General features: G+C 40.6%; 2 protein-coding genes across 15 annotated transcripts in view; one reads left to right on the top strand and one right to left on the bottom strand.

Moving 5' to 3' along the window:
* Positions 1-1,702, top strand: part of HECTD1 (HECT domain E3 ubiquitin protein ligase 1) — a 91,451-nt gene extending 89,749 nt beyond the window's left edge. For 4 of the 5 annotated variants that reach the window (XM_027110994.1, XM_027110995.1, XM_027110993.1 and 1 more), the window contains one exon: positions 36-988. In XM_027110994.1, the coding sequence (XP_026966795.1) occupies positions 36-173 (138 nt within the window). In that variant the 3' untranslated portion in view covers positions 174-988. Of the gene's footprint in view, positions 1-35 lie in introns of all 5 variants that reach the window. The other variant, XM_027110991.1, reaches the window with a different exon arrangement.
* AP4S1 (adaptor related protein complex 4 subunit sigma 1) overlaps positions 1-15,072 on the bottom strand; it is an 83,245-nt gene that overhangs the window by 19,869 nt on the left and 48,304 nt on the right. For 6 of the 10 annotated variants that reach the window (XM_027111016.1, XM_027111018.1, XM_027111017.1 and 3 more), the window contains 2 exons: positions 13,865-13,876; positions 3,090-4,243 (listed from right to left, as the gene is read on the bottom strand). In XM_027111016.1, the coding sequence (XP_026966817.1) occupies positions 4,115-4,243; positions 13,865-13,876 (141 nt within the window). In that variant the 3' untranslated portion in view covers positions 3,090-4,114. Of the gene's footprint in view, positions 1-3,089; positions 4,244-5,279; positions 5,386-8,267; positions 8,395-13,794; positions 13,877-15,072 lie in introns of those variants that run through there. The other 4 variants (XR_003433605.1, XM_027111023.1, XM_027111022.1 and 1 more) reach the window with 4 other exon arrangements.

The following is a 15,072-nucleotide window of genomic DNA, read 5'->3' as shown; positions in this document are numbered from 1 at the left end:
ATGGTCTTCTGTTATTTTCACTTCTACTTCTGTAGGTTGATGCTACTGATGCAAGCTACCCATCAGTGAATACGTGTGTACATTATCTAAAGTTGCCGGAATACTCTTCGGAGGAGATCATGAGAGAGCGCCTGCTAGCTGCTACAATGGAGAAAGGCTTTCATCTCAACTGAGCTTTGAAGTGCAATGGGAGACATCAGAGACTTAAAATTCTAGTGAAGCCTCTTGTGTTTGTGTGCAGAGAAGTATATGATCCTCCATGCTAATGACACTTGCCTTTTTTCCACCATTAAGGCTTTAAGAACACATGGAATAAGTTCGTTAGCTGCTAATGACAAAACAAATCCTTTAACTATCCAGCCAGCAAGTATATAGCACAGAACACTTTGTGTTGCTACAAGGGCTCATGTGACTGGAATTAGGTGGTCCTACTTGACTGTTCCAAAGAGCAGCTTCTCAGATCTTCAGTGTTCATTGGTAAATTTCTAACAGTGTATTTGTGTAAAGTTTGTCATTTCATACTTCATACACTACAGTTGCCATCACTGATGCCTGTTTTGCTGGCTTTTAAGCTACTTGGTCAAAAATCCTGCTTCCTTAAAACATAGAGAGTTAATGAGCATCTCAAGCTTTTTCTTTTCCTTTTTAATGATGCCTGCACTATCAGAGTATATCTAGTGTTCCCTCTTTTGTTTGGCATATAATCATGCACAGCCTTTTTATTTCTTTGAGGTGGGGAGTATATTTTTATTTCCTAAATGCCATACTATAAAATTCAAATTCTTAAGTGTGTTTGTGCAGTTCAAAAATAAAGATATATTAAGGGGGGGAGAAAACACTGGTTTAGGTGCAAGGCACACTTAAAGCAAGTTTTACTTTTGGTTGTATTTTCTTTGTATATTATAAACATTTATTTAACTTGTTGCAGTTTGAAGTAAAAAAATTTCCAAAATGTATTCTCAACAATAATCATTAAAATGTTTGCAGCATACAAAACTGTGTCATGTGACTGTTTCACTGCAGCCATCAGACCTAAGAGCTTAACTGTATACTTTTCATTTTGAATCATTGAGATATATAGTTTTTTGAAACTACTACATGAAGAAATGTATTTTTCTGTGTAAATACACTTACTGAAACTGGAAAGCTAGGAGAAATATATGTTCACATGCTTGTGATCCAACTCTTGTGTTCTGTCTTTAAAGTATTCTTCAGGTAAAAATAGCCAAGTTATTTGTGTTAATTTTTTAAACACCAAATGTGCTACTTACCATTGTATCTTCAGTGATGTGTAAGTCTAAGATCCAAGAATGATTTTTGAATGCTGTGTTAGTGTGAAAAGAAACCACTGAGATAATGCTATTTCCTGGTTTTGAAAAGGGGCTATATTTCCATTTTCCTGTGACTTATCATATCTATGCATCTAGGTAAAAGAAATGTCACTAGGTCTGATTTAGCCAAATGGCTTTTATAGGCGTGAAAAGCATTTTTTGGAATTGCCCACAATTTACCTGTTTAAAAGGTACGTTCCCTTTCTACATTAGAAGAGATTTCTCCCATTGCAGTCAATCATTTGAGTAGTGTTTCTGTTCTCTGCATGAGAATGTTGTGACTATGTAATCAGAGGCAGCATTTACTTTACCTTATTGTTAGCTTCACAGTTCTCTGCGAGAATAAAAGTTAAAATAAAACATAATAGCAATATTTAAATGTATGACCTATGCTTTAATCCAGAAAACAGTGGTGGTGATTGTCTCAATACATGGATGCATGACTAGAACTTTACACTAGCAGTAGAATTAATACCCAGTTTATGTGTATTATTTAAGTATCTAAAATGTCTGTCAGTAGCCAGCTTTTACCAAGACTATTCTAGCACAGGGGTCAGCAAACTGTGGCCTGCCGTTTGCATTTGTATGGCCCATGAACTAAACATGGTTTTTAAATTTTTAAGTGGTTGAAAAAAATAAAAAAGAATAATAATATCTTATGTGAAAATTTTATGAAATTCAGATTTGTATCCATAAAGAAATAAAGTTTTATTAGAACACAGCCATGCTGACTTATTTATGTATAATCTATGGCTCGTTTTTGCACTACAGTGGCAGAACTGAGTAGTTACAGCAAAGACCATATGGGCCACGAAGCCTAGAATATTTACTGTCTGGTCCTTTGCAGAAAAGGTTTGCTGAATCCTGGTCTAGCACATTGCTACAGCAGGTAAAGTTGATGAGTCTTTATACAGTGAGTAACTCTGAAATGTCAGGAATCTTCCTGTAGAACTAAAAGTCCAAGAACAAGGTAAAGCTGACCAGTCTGAGACATAAATTTCATGAGTCTGAAAATCACTTAACGCTGGTAGTCACAGTTCAGCAATAAACCTGAAGTTCAGCAATAAACCTGATGACACAGCCTGTCACACAACAGAGAGTCACATTAGAGTTCACTTCGTGTATAAGTCAAGTACTGTGAGACATCTACTTGGGTCTTCACATACACTAGCCTCTGGAGTATTGTTTCCAGTGGTATCTACCTAGTATTTTTTTTAATCGTTATTCTCTCAAGGTACTAAAATCTGTGCCAAGATATTATTTGAATGCTATTTTGGTGTGACCCCAAAATTAATTTTATTCACTCCCTAGTTACTTCTGGTGTACCAGTTTCAGCAGTTACCCGAATGTGCTACTGATTAAGTGCCTACCAACTAGGCCAGTGTTTCCCAACTAATTATGTCTCAGAAAGACCTCCAAAGCACTTTGATCTAGACTGGGCTTTCCCCAGACCTTGGCTACTTAATGCATACCATTCACTGTTCTGGCAGGTCAGAAGCCTTTCCTCTGCTTTCCTGAATGAGTCCAAAACAACTAAGGTTTGCTTTTGGAGTCCATTATTCATTGGTTGCCTGGTAGATGCAAACTTTGAAATATGTAAGTGAAGTTTTAGAAACACATAGAGAATTTAAACAAAATCCCTCCTATAGACACACGAGACAGGGAGAGAAATCAAACAGTACTGAATGAATTATTGCCTAGAATGCCCATTTATGTCCTCTTTTGGAGGACAGAGTGTTGTAGGTGAAAGAACTCTTGGAATTCCATAGGATGGCACAGTGTCTTCATGTATCAAGACTATATTTCTGTGTCCTCCAATGTACTTGCCCTCCTACCCTAACATGCACATGAACATGCTTTTACTTAAGACAGCTCTGTATCTCCTACTGTTAACGAAGCAAAAGCATATATACAGAAAGGTTTGGGAGGATCAGAGCATTGCTCTTCTATAGTGACTTAGCAGTTTTCTTTGCTTCAACACATTCCAGGAGAAGGGGTTGAAGGAATAAAAGGGAGGGGAAGACGGAGTCATTTCATGGCAACCTGAACAGAGATATATTCTCTTGCATTCTGTTTTTAAACTTCGAACTAAATTTCATTTACAAATAAGTTTACTAATAAGACTAACTCTTTACAATATGGCATATAGGATAGCTATAATGGTTGTCTTAGCGATTCATTATTAGGTAGTAACATTCTCTATAGAGTTAATTACATGATGTCTTTGTAATTGCCAAGTACCCATAAAATGGATATCAGGCTTTTAGAAACTGGCAAAGAATATTTGATTCTGCAATTTTCATTAGGTACACACATTTTGACTTTAAGGAAAAAGATAGCATTCAGAAAACAGTATTATTCAAAGTGCTCTGCATGTTCAAGTCAATTTTAAAAGTTTATTGGCCAACAGAGAGGTGCCACATTTTCTTCCCACCCCATGATGCTGTTCCTGAATTTATCCCTTTGCAAAGGGAAGCAGAGACCAAAAGAGTTTCCCTCAGTACTCCGCAAAATCTAAACAAGTGAGAAAAAAATGTTTATGTTCAGAAAATAAAACTTGTCTCTCCGTTTAGAGAAAAATTTTCTTTGTGCATCATGTTTTAAAATAGTTTTGTTTTCCGTTTAGGAACTGTGGAAAACACCTATTTTAAATGTCTTTGGAAGGACAGCCCATTTTGCAGCGTTTGGTCTTCCAGAATCTTTTGGGCTAGTGATGTTGAGAGGTATTCCATGGTGTCCTCATTTCCTGTAAGTCGACGTTGTCTGGCAGAGCCTTTCTGTTTTCAGCTGTCTGACATCTTATCAAGAATTAGTAGAGGGGCAAGAATTCTTGCCCGATTCGTTTCCACAATGCAGCCATTTAACACCATCTCATCCAAAATGATGTGTACTTTATCCAAATTAAACATTATCTAGGGTCATATTAAGGAAATTAGTTATAAAAATGTTAACATTCAGTAAATAATAACTTATGACTTTGCCTGGAATTTTTCCAGTGTAAATTAGTCTAAGCATGAAGGTTTTGTGTTTTTTTTAACAGAATTCCTGAAATTAAAATTGGTATTTATATTAGAAATTATTATCTTCATGTACACATATATACCTAATTTCACCTTGGCTAGGCTAACTAACTGGACAATAGACATAGAAATGGAACAGCTATACCTTTTAGCCAGAGGGAGACGGAATCTCTACTAAGAGCTGGAGAACAAAGCAAGTAAATTTTGGTAAGAGTGTGACCTGACCTCAAGAACAATGTCTTCCCAGACAATAATAACAACAGTAATAGCCATGACTTATTGAATACTCATTGTGTTCCAGGCATTGTGTTGAGTGTTTTACATGTATTATTTCAGTCTTCTCTACGACTCGGTGATGTACATGCTAACATTATCCTCATTTTACACAGGAACAAACAGGCTCAAAGCCATTGCCTACGGTCACATGGCTAGTAGTTGTCAGAGCTGGAATTTAAACCGAAAGTTTGGGCTTAACTGCTCTGCTTCCAGACTTCCCAGGAGAGGCCTGAGGCTGCTGAGTATACATTCTCCCTCCGCCCTCAAACCTCCACCCCAAAACACATGCCTTTACAGTACTGCACCTTGAGCATGTTTTGTGTCAGACAGGCTAAAAGAAAAAAATAACCACGAGGAGAAATGAATGAAGAAAAGGCAATGCTGACTTAATTCCCAAGGAGATAAAAATTCCGATTTTCAGGAGAGTACCTCTTGTAAATGGAGCATTCTAAAAATACTCATTTGAGAATTATGGAGCCACTTTAGATTACTGACGTTCTTATTGGAAAGTTAGTACAGGGCATGGGAGAAGAAGAAAACACTGCTAGACTATGATGTCTAGCTAATTAGAGCCAAGTCCTTCCTCCAGTAGTCCCTTCATTTGAGTACCTAACTTTTCTTTTGTGAAATTGAACTGGAAGAGAGAACTGACCTGTTCTGGAAGAGAGAAACTCTTGAGAGTGAAGATGATAATGGTTGAACGTTTCTAAATTCTATGCTTTACTAAAGTTTCCATCACTAAAGAGCACAATCCTGGTCTGTTTAAAAAAAAACAGAACAAAACAAAAAACAGCTGACAGATTGTTTCAAATAGGCAAACTTCATTCAACAAGCGAGTGATTAAATGCACTATGGGAGTTCATAATTAGTGAATCTTTGTAAAATGAGCCATTACCACCTGATTTTTCTTCCCAATAATTCCAGACGTTCAAGTCTATTGTATTTGTTTAGTAAAGTACATCTATAGAGAATGAGACAATCCTGTGAATGACTTTTAAGTTTCTATTAGGCTCTGTGTTAATACCTCATTAAGCTCTGTGCGAATAGTTCTCCAGCAGAATAAACTTTTTCTGGAGCCCATGGGGACTGTCCTAAAGTGACCCAGAAAAAAAAAAAGCTTTACTCTGTTATACCTATTAATAATATCTTCCAATTAGATGGATGATTGCTTTGTCCATGGCCAAATTGGGACTGGAATATTAGGCGCTTGACTTAATCCTCTTCACCAGACCCAGAAGCCAGAACATGGTAGGAATGACAGCCAGGTATAAAGGAAGGCAGAGCTGGGAAGCACAGGTGACTGCATGAAAAAAATGCCCTGTAGAATCCCCCTATTGTATTCACTAAGGGCAATGAAAGCCTAGTGCCTTTTTTTTTTTTTTTTTTTTTTTTTGGTGTCAAGGTTTTTTGTTTTGTTTTAAGTATAGTTGATTTACAGCATTGTGGGAATTAGTGCTGTACAGCAAAGTGATTCAGTTATACACATATATATACATTCTGTTTTAAAATATTCTTTTCCATTATGGTTTATCTTAGGATATTGAATATAGTTCTCTGTGCTATACAATAGGACCTTGTTGTTTAAAGCCTAGTGCCTTTGAAAATGTCAACCCATCCAGGGTGATTCTGAGGTAGAAGGAGATCTCATTTTAATCTATTCTATTTGAATCGATGCAGGGATCAAGCTGCTCTGAAGACTGCTCCATCTTTGGCAAGAATATGGTCAGCAATTCAGATGTCCCCTTGAACAACTAGCTCAATGTTTTGCAATTCAGATTAGAATTTACTGCTGAATCATATCAACCACTGACATCCTCACAATGCAAGGACAAGGTCCTTCAGCAAGTCTGAATTTCCCAACATCCTGGAAACATGAATTGCTCAGTGAGGGCATTTGGTACTGTGGGCATGTGACTGCCTGTCTATCTGAGTATCTGGCTGAAACCTCTAATAATCATGCAACTTTCTGGCACTATAAAGGGAAACCACAGACCAAATCGAATGTGAGGCAGAAGCCTGAAAACTGATTTCCCCTTGGAATCATGTGGCTTCTTGAAAATAAGAATCCAGCTGTTGTTCACATCTTGATTTGGTTAATGAGTTACTTGTGCACACTGGAAAAGCCAAGAGTAATGGCATTTGGGCTACAAGCCAGGTGAGCAGGGACCAAAAAATGCCCTATATGCCAAGTCCCGTGGCAATAAGCAGAGGCAAACACACTTTAGCCCTGACATTTGGAATAGGAGGAAGCAAGAAAGGCACAAGCTGTTGGTCTATTAAGGTGATGAGCTGAGAATGACTAGTTTAAGAGGGTCCAACCTTAGGTTTTACTGAATTCAACTGACTTAAAGATCCTTGAGGAAACTTGTTTACCTTCATGGGCACCCTAAGGTTGGAGCTGATATGAACTAGAAAGAGCCTCTTAAAGAACAGATTCATAAAGCCCCACTTTCTCCCAACCCGGAAACCTAGAGCCTTTCTGAATTTCTATGTAATGTGGATTGGAGCTGAATAGCGTAGGACCTCAGTAATATTAGTGCCACTTGAAATCAATTTTTTAATTAGAGTGATTGAAATGTTTCTGGTTCATACATTGGAATTTTGATCTCTGGATCATAAAGCACTTTTTCATCATGGTATTTTAACACCACTGTGGTGGTCTAGTTCTCCTTTAGTAAGAGAAAACTGAGCAGCATACATTCTAATGGGACCTCAAAAGCAATTCCAAGGAAGAGCCCAGCCTAGAAACTAAACTTTCTAATTCTAGATTTTGGCCTCAGATCCCTTGTCTTATTTGATTTCTTTTCTTTTTTTTTTTTTCTTTTAAGATTCTAGCTCGGACTTCCCTGGTGGTGCAGTAGTTAAGAATCCACCTGCCAATGCAGGGGACACAGGACAGGTTTGATCCCTGGCCGGGAAGATCCCACACGCCATGGAGCATCTAAGCCTGTGCGCCACAACTACTGAGCCTGTACTCTAGAGCCCGAGAGCCACAACTACTGAAGCCTACGTGCCTAGAACCCATGCTCCGCAACAAAGAGTAGCCCCCGCTCGCCCCAACTAGAGAAAGCTCGCACACAGCAACGAAGACCCAACGTAGTGAGAGAGAGAGAGAGAGAGAGAGAAAGAAAAAAAAAAAAAGTTCTTTAAGTACGGTGGGGAAAAAACGTGTTCTCTTTTTTTTTTATACTTTAACTCAATTGCCCATGGAATTAGATAAGTTGCAAAGAGCCAATGTGTTCACATTTCCCACTGAAAATCACATGCTACTGTATGGAAGATTATCATGAAGATTCTGCATAGTTCTGGATATACTCTCCTTGTAATAGTCTTGTGTTCACTTTTAGGCTTAGTATGGCCTTTAGTTAATTAGGTCACTGAAAAGGAGTGGGGGTTTTTTTGTTGTTTTTTTGTTTTTATTAATAGTAATCTTTTATTTATTCATTTATTTTTATTTTTGGCTGTGTTGGGTCTTCGTTTCTGTGCGAGGGCTTTCTCCAGTTGTGGCGAGCGGGGGCCACTCTTCATCGCAGTGCATGGGCCTCTTCACTATGGCGGCCTCCCTTGTTGCGGAGCGCAGGCTCAGTAGTTGTGGCTCACGGGCCTAGTTGCTCCGTGGCCTGTGGGATCTTCCCAGACCAGGGCTCGAACCCGTGTTCCCTGTATTGGCAGGCAGATTCTCAACCACTGCGCCACCAGGGAAGCCCCAAGGAGTGTTTTTTTATTGTTGTTGTTAAGTAGGTTTTCCTGAAAGATCCATTCATATTCTGAAAGCAACAAAGACATCCCAGTGTAATTTTTTTTAAGTTTATATAGGCTTATGTAAAATTACACAAATATCAGTCAGCACTGGGGTCAATGAGCCTGTCATTCTCTTGTTTATTTTCCCCCAGATTCTCTGTTGCTTCTCATAGCTTGCTGCCACTATTCCTGAGTAAAACAGAACCCAGAAGCATAGAACAGAAGGAGTGGGGGTAAGGCAGAGGGACCTGGAGAGAGGGATAGGAGGAATAGTAGGGGATGAATATGGCACCTAAAGGACTCAGAAACACACTTAAAGGATATAGAGAGATGGCTAAGGCTAGGGAGGGCCAAAATGGCCTGGAAGGCAGAACTGTTTAATCTGGAACTTTCACATCCCTTTCCCAGGTGAACGGCTGACTCCCTTGGAGACTGTTCATAATTCTGAGACTCATCACTCATGACTTGACTAGAACTCTCATGCTGGAGAGGGCTGTGGCCCCCTTACCCCTCCTTGCCTGCCCTTCCCAAAGACTGGACCAGCTGCACACATTCCCTTGGGCCCAGGGGCCTGCTCTCTTCTCTTGCAGCCCTGCTTCAATGGACATATTTTCAAAAGGAAAAGATGTTTAGGAATCTCTGACGTGAACGTCGCTTTTGGAAAGCATGCTCTTATCAAGACATTCAGGTATTCGCTTCAGAATTTTTCATTATTTATGACTCCTCCGACCGAAGACGAGGGTTTCTCTAAAACTTCTTCCCTAATTCAGGAAACACCAAGACAGCATGGTGCCAGGCACTTTATAAATGTTTTCTTAGAGACTAATTTGCTACAGTCTACTCCAGATGATTATGAATTTTCAAAAAGTGTGTCAAATTTAATCTTAAATCACATTTGTAGCCCTAGAATCAAAGGCTCTGGAAACCCGGAGACCAGTACCAGCTCTGTGCCAAAGTAGCTCTGTAGTTTGGAACAATCAATCCATAGAGCTACTCTGGGACAGAACTGGTATTGGTCTCTGAGCCTCAGCCTCTTTGTCTAAAAAGTGAGATTTTAACTTGATGATTGTGTAGTTTTCTTCCAACTCCAAAGCAGTCAAACCCTATGACTCCAAAAGTAACCTTCAGGGAGAGGAAAGCTAGTTTACTCCTTTCTGATATGATCACGCTATTCCTGATGTAGTCACATGCTCCACCATACCTCAAAAGAAATCCTTTTGTAATAACAATTAATTATTTTAACTTTCTGACAGACCATCGAGAAAATTTCAGTTCCTCTAGAAGCTGCCACTTCAGTGTTGGATGGTTTCCCTAGAGAATATCTTTGGTCCTCTTGTCAGTATTTCCATAGCCCCTAGTTGAACAAGTTACTTTTGTGATTTCTCACTAAGTCAGGCTGAAATTATCTCCTATTTGGAGAAGCCCTGTTCTAGTTTCTGGACCTCTAAAGGTGTTTGGGATTTTAGGAAAGTAATGAAGGAACGACAGATAGACGTCACCCTACTGGGCCTGGGGCCTGATCAGGGCCTGACTGCAAATCTTAGTGGTGCTCTTACTGTTGGCTGGGTGCTTTTAGTCTTCCAGGGCACACCCTGGTAGATAACTAGCTGAGTCATAGAGAGTGCAAGAGGATGGAGGCCCTTCCTACTCGCCCACCCTCAACTTCAGTAAAGAGAGCATGTTTCACATCACGCATATGAGCTTTTAGGCTCTAGAATTAATTGCTCAAGCTTTTGGACTTTAAGGACTTACAAAGTAAAAACATGAGTGTTGTAAAGATTTTTTTTTTAAGATATTTTTGAATGAAGAAAACATTCTGGATTCTAGAGCTATCCTATATTTGTCAGGGAGGGGGCACAAGAATATAAATAGGAACCCCAGCTTGTTCCTGGCTTTTCCTCCCAGGCATGCATGTGGAATAACCCCCTTACCATCCCAGCCTCTCTATTATTCCTGCCTCCGGTCCTGGGGTGGTAAAGAGACCTGCATAGGCCCTGGCAGCAGGCACTGGGATGACCAGGTACCCGCTAAATTCTGGGGACCCAGGTGCTGGAGGGTGGTCAAGGAGTGGATGGGGGGCCCTGCCGGCTCTGGGTAAGCATCCTTACCCCATGGAGAGGGGTGCTGCTGAAGGAGAGCTAGAGTAGGGTCCTCTAAAGCACAGGGCCCAGGAAGGGGACCCTGGTTGTCTGGGTCTGAAGACAGTACTGCTGCATTCCATTCTAGCCAAAATTAACCAAGTCTTTAAGCCTCTTTAAGGCCACCAAATACCAAAAGGGGTGTCAAGGGTTTTGGTGCCTTCACACACATTAGGTGTGCACTGAACTGGGGAGGAACTGGACTTCTACACAGCACTGTTCGTGGGTGCCATCCTCTGACTATTTAGCAGAAGGGGATCCGACTGCTCCTTTGAATTATGAATTGTCTGGAGAATCCGGCAAACCTGGGGCTCTGGAGCTGAGCACATATTGAGAAGCTCATCAGTTGGTTCCTAAAAACTATCTTAATTCGTGGAATTTGAAGTCTTAAATAAGTCTACCAAAGTATGAGGAAGGGCAAACTTTCCCGACAAAAGTCCTCAGGCAACATTTCAGCCCCGCGGGTGGAGTGGAATGTAAAGAGGGTACCAGGGCTGCTTCAGCGCACGTGAACGGTTTAGGTCCTGATGTGCTTAGTCCCCGGGGTACAGGCCGCCCCACTTGAGACTACTCTGCAACAGAGAGTTTCCACTTAGTAGAAGGGTTTTCAACAAACCAGAATTTCTGTCCTGATTTCCTGAGCTTATGTCATTTCTTTTTAATAACCCATCTGCCTTGCTCTGTGACGTTAGTCTTCTTAGAAGTAGAACAAGCCCATACTAGGGAAAAATGTAAACAATGCATTTAATTTCCCAATGTCTAAGCCTACAGGCTCTGGAAAACCGCTCCCTTCTTAAAAGGCTGCAGGGCGGTAAAGTCTCTGGAGAAAGACTGCGAGTAAAGGGCTTCTTGGGAGTTCCATAAGGTTTGGACTCCCACCTTCCTGTTGCTGCAACAAGACTGAGCCTTAAATCATGTCTGTTCCAAGCAGACAGACGTGGAAGGCTTCCTTAATCTGAGCAAACACAAAGGTTATGTGCTCTTGAGTGTTGGGAGAACCGGTTCCAAGTTGCAATTATATCAGCTGCTGGTCCAACCTTTCAAGGCCTAAGGAAGCTTCCCTGGCACAATGTTAGCTGCTCTGGTAGGTTCCTGGTTACATGCTACCAGGGTGGTGATGCGGTCTGTCTGTGAGGCCACACCTCTAAAAGGCTCCCTTGTCTTACTGTTAAGAAACTGATGTGTAAAGTTTTCCCTGGACTTCTTCAACGTGACAGTTACACAGAACTGTGGGGAATTCCCTGGAGGTCCAGTGGTTAGGACTCCGAGCTTCCATTGCCGTGGCCTGGGTTCAATCCCTGGTCGGGGAACTAAGATCCTGCAAGCTGCGCAGCCCGGCCAAAAAAAAAAAAACAAAAAAACTATGTATGAGACAGAATCGAGTCGTGGGTTTGTAATTTGACCTTTTTCAGATGGCTGAGGGTAGAAACTCTTTCAGAATCTCAATAGAAGAGAGGTGCCCCATGCCCTGCCTGCCCTGCCCCCTGCTGCACTTTTAGACCATGGGAGGGCCACGTGAATTTACAGCTTGAGCACAGACATACACTTCCAGGTCTAGAGAGATTTAGTTCCCTTCTCTAAATTATGCAAAATTCCTAATCTGTCAGGTGGATGTGCCTAAGTATTTCCCAAGAACAGGAATATATAAGTTGGTCAGAGAGGAAGAGAAGGCAAAAATGAAACTAAGTAAAATGCAGGGTAAGGATGAAAATTGTGTGCTTTGGTGTGAAAATTAAATTCAAACAAGAATGCTGGAGTTCATTACATGGACCTATGCTATACACTAGAGGGATACAAAGACAAACCCATCTCTACTTTTAATAAACACCTAGTCAGTATATAAGACACATCAACACACTGAGTCCAACTATAATACACATCCTACTATATCTGATTCACTTTACTTCTCTGAATATCTAGACTTATAAGACTTTCCCATCCTGTTCTAGGTGTAAGATAGCTCAGTTACCTAGTCATGGCAACATCAAACATTAAGGCTGAGAGGGTGTTAAGGCTCTTCTAGTTTAATTCTGTCATTCTGAGATGAGGGGGTTATGTGTCTTGTCTGATACACACAGACAGTTGGTAGCAGCAATGAAAGCAAAACTTGGGTATCTGTATTCCCAGTAAAGTAACTATTAGCTTTTGCTGTCTTCCTAATGACTTCTTAAATCAAAAGTCATTTTTCTTATTACCCTGTACAAGGAGGAAGAGATTTATTTTGAATTGCTTTAAAGGACTTAGTTAAAATGGAATGTGACATGCTGAACAAAAATACACCCTACTATACAGCCTGGTCTTGGGTCTCCTAGGTCAAAAGGACCACAGATTTAGGTCACTCACCACTAGAGGGCACTCAGATTTCCCCAACTGATTTAAAGAGGCTTCAAATACAGCCTGCAAATCAAGTTTATCAACATGACATTTTCTATCAATAGTAAAAGGTAAATGGCCATTTCCCCAGAATATACTGGCATACTGTTTCTGGGCATAGGCACCTAATGTGTGTGTGTGTATGTATGTGTATGTGTGTATGGATGTGTGTATGTGTGTGTGTGTGTGTGTGTGTGCGCGCGTGTGCGTGTGTGTATACACACACATAAACATGTTATAATTAATATATATTTGTTATAATTAATGTTACTATTTCATATTCAAGCCTGATGTTTTCTCAAAGGACACCTATTTATTGCGTTCAAGTGGTAAGCAGATTTCCACAGTAAAGATTAACTTAAAAGACAACTTGCCTCCAGAGCACTGACACAAAGCCCAGTGGGCTCCTGCCCAAATCTGCAGGCCTGCAACATTCTAAGTAAATCATGCTTGTTCTTGGGGCCCTTGGATACTTTGATTTAAAAAGGAGAAGAGAAGAAAAGGAGAGCTTCCTCTGCTACAAAAGGAGATGAATACAAGCCAGGCAATTTCTTTAACCTTCCAGTTTATCATCCCTGAAGGCCTTCTTCTGATCATGTGGGGAATTTCTGGAGATTTATACCTAGAGCTGTGGAAATCCATTCTCTCCAGGAGGCCCAAGCACTTTCTGGCTGTGTTATTTAAATTCTGCAAAAGTCTATTCCATATGCAAAAGTTAAATTAATATATAAGAGTGATTATTAACGACCACCATAGCATTGCCCTGTCTGAAAAGTACAAGAATCGTCTTTGTGAAAAAGGGTGGAGGGTTTCTGCAAAGCACCTGTGCCTCCGGCTGTCTTGTCAGAGCTGCTGATGATTAGCCTTCTGAATTCTGGATGCGGCTGAATTGGTTTCCTGCCCCATGGCACTTACCTGATCAAGACTAGCCTGTTCTTTGCCAAGCACTATGGAAAACTTGGTTCACAGCACTGAAAAAGGATACATCTAATTCACTCTGGAAAAGAGAAAAGAGTCCAAGGATGAGAAGGAGACACAGGACACAATGCACTTAGCAGAGACAGCGGCTGCTCTGGTTGCCAGCCTGAAAGCAGGTGGGAGAGGCTGCTCTGTAGGGAGAAGCCTGAGTGTGGGAAGGCCCTGAGTTTGGGACAGTGATTTAAAAAAACGAAATAGGCTGCAGTTTAGAGGACTTTTATAGGCTAGAACATTTCACCTTTAGAGTGCAGAGGGAATAAACTAATTCAACCTTTACAGATCATAGGTAATTTGATAGGTATATACAAAATCGTAATAATGTGCACACAGTTTGAATCCATCAGTTTTACTTCTAGAAGTCTCTCCTAAGGGAACAGTTAAATAACGGCACAATGATGTGTGACAGCATATTCAGGGTAATGTTATTTATAGTAGCAAATTGCTGAAAACAAGCTAAGTGTCTATCAAGTGTCTACTTAAATAAATTATAGCAAATCCACAAATGATGACATAGGTACATAAGTCCTGACATACTGTTAAATAAAAAAGCTAGTCTGGGGCTTCCCTGGTGGCACCGTGGATAAGAATCTGCCTGCCAATGCAGGGGACACGGGTTCGAGCCCTGGTCCGGGAAGATCCCATATGCCGCGGAGCAACTAAGCCCGTGCGCCACAACTACTGAGGCTGCACTCTAGAGCCCATGAGCCACAGCTACTGAAGCCCACGCACCTAGAGCCCGTGCTCCACAACAAGAGAAGCCACCGCAATGAGAAGCCCATGCACCACAACGAAGAGTAGCCCCTGCTCACCGCAGCTAGAGAAAGCCCGTGCATAGCAACAAAGACCCAACACAGCCAAAAATAAATAAAAATTAAAAAGCTAGTCATAAAATGGTATATACAGCATTATCCCCTGTATATATATAGACAGATATAGATATAGTTAGACACAGATACATAAAGCCTAAAAGGCAATGTACCTAACAGTATGTATCAATAAACGGCATGCTCACTGATGATCTACCCTTTCTTTTTGCTCATATGTATTTTTAATTTTTTTTAATGAACAAATTTATGTCCTGAAAAAGTCATAGATGGAGAAAAGATGAAAGCGCTAAATTCATCTTTGAAAGGACTTAAGGTTTGTCAAGTGCAGCACTGACAACTCTGATCCCACTTCCTCAACAGCAACAGCCCTCACCTCTTGCAAAACTGC

This window comes from Aethalodelphis obliquidens, unplaced genomic scaffold (assembly GCF_003676395.1).
Source record: "Aethalodelphis obliquidens isolate GAN/ISIS:26980383/991018 unplaced genomic scaffold, ASM367639v1 scaffold10, whole genome shotgun sequence".
NCBI classification, from domain to species: Eukaryota; Metazoa; Chordata; class Mammalia; order Artiodactyla; family Delphinidae; genus Aethalodelphis; species Aethalodelphis obliquidens.
This window is presented reverse-complemented; position numbering and strand designations above follow the sequence as displayed.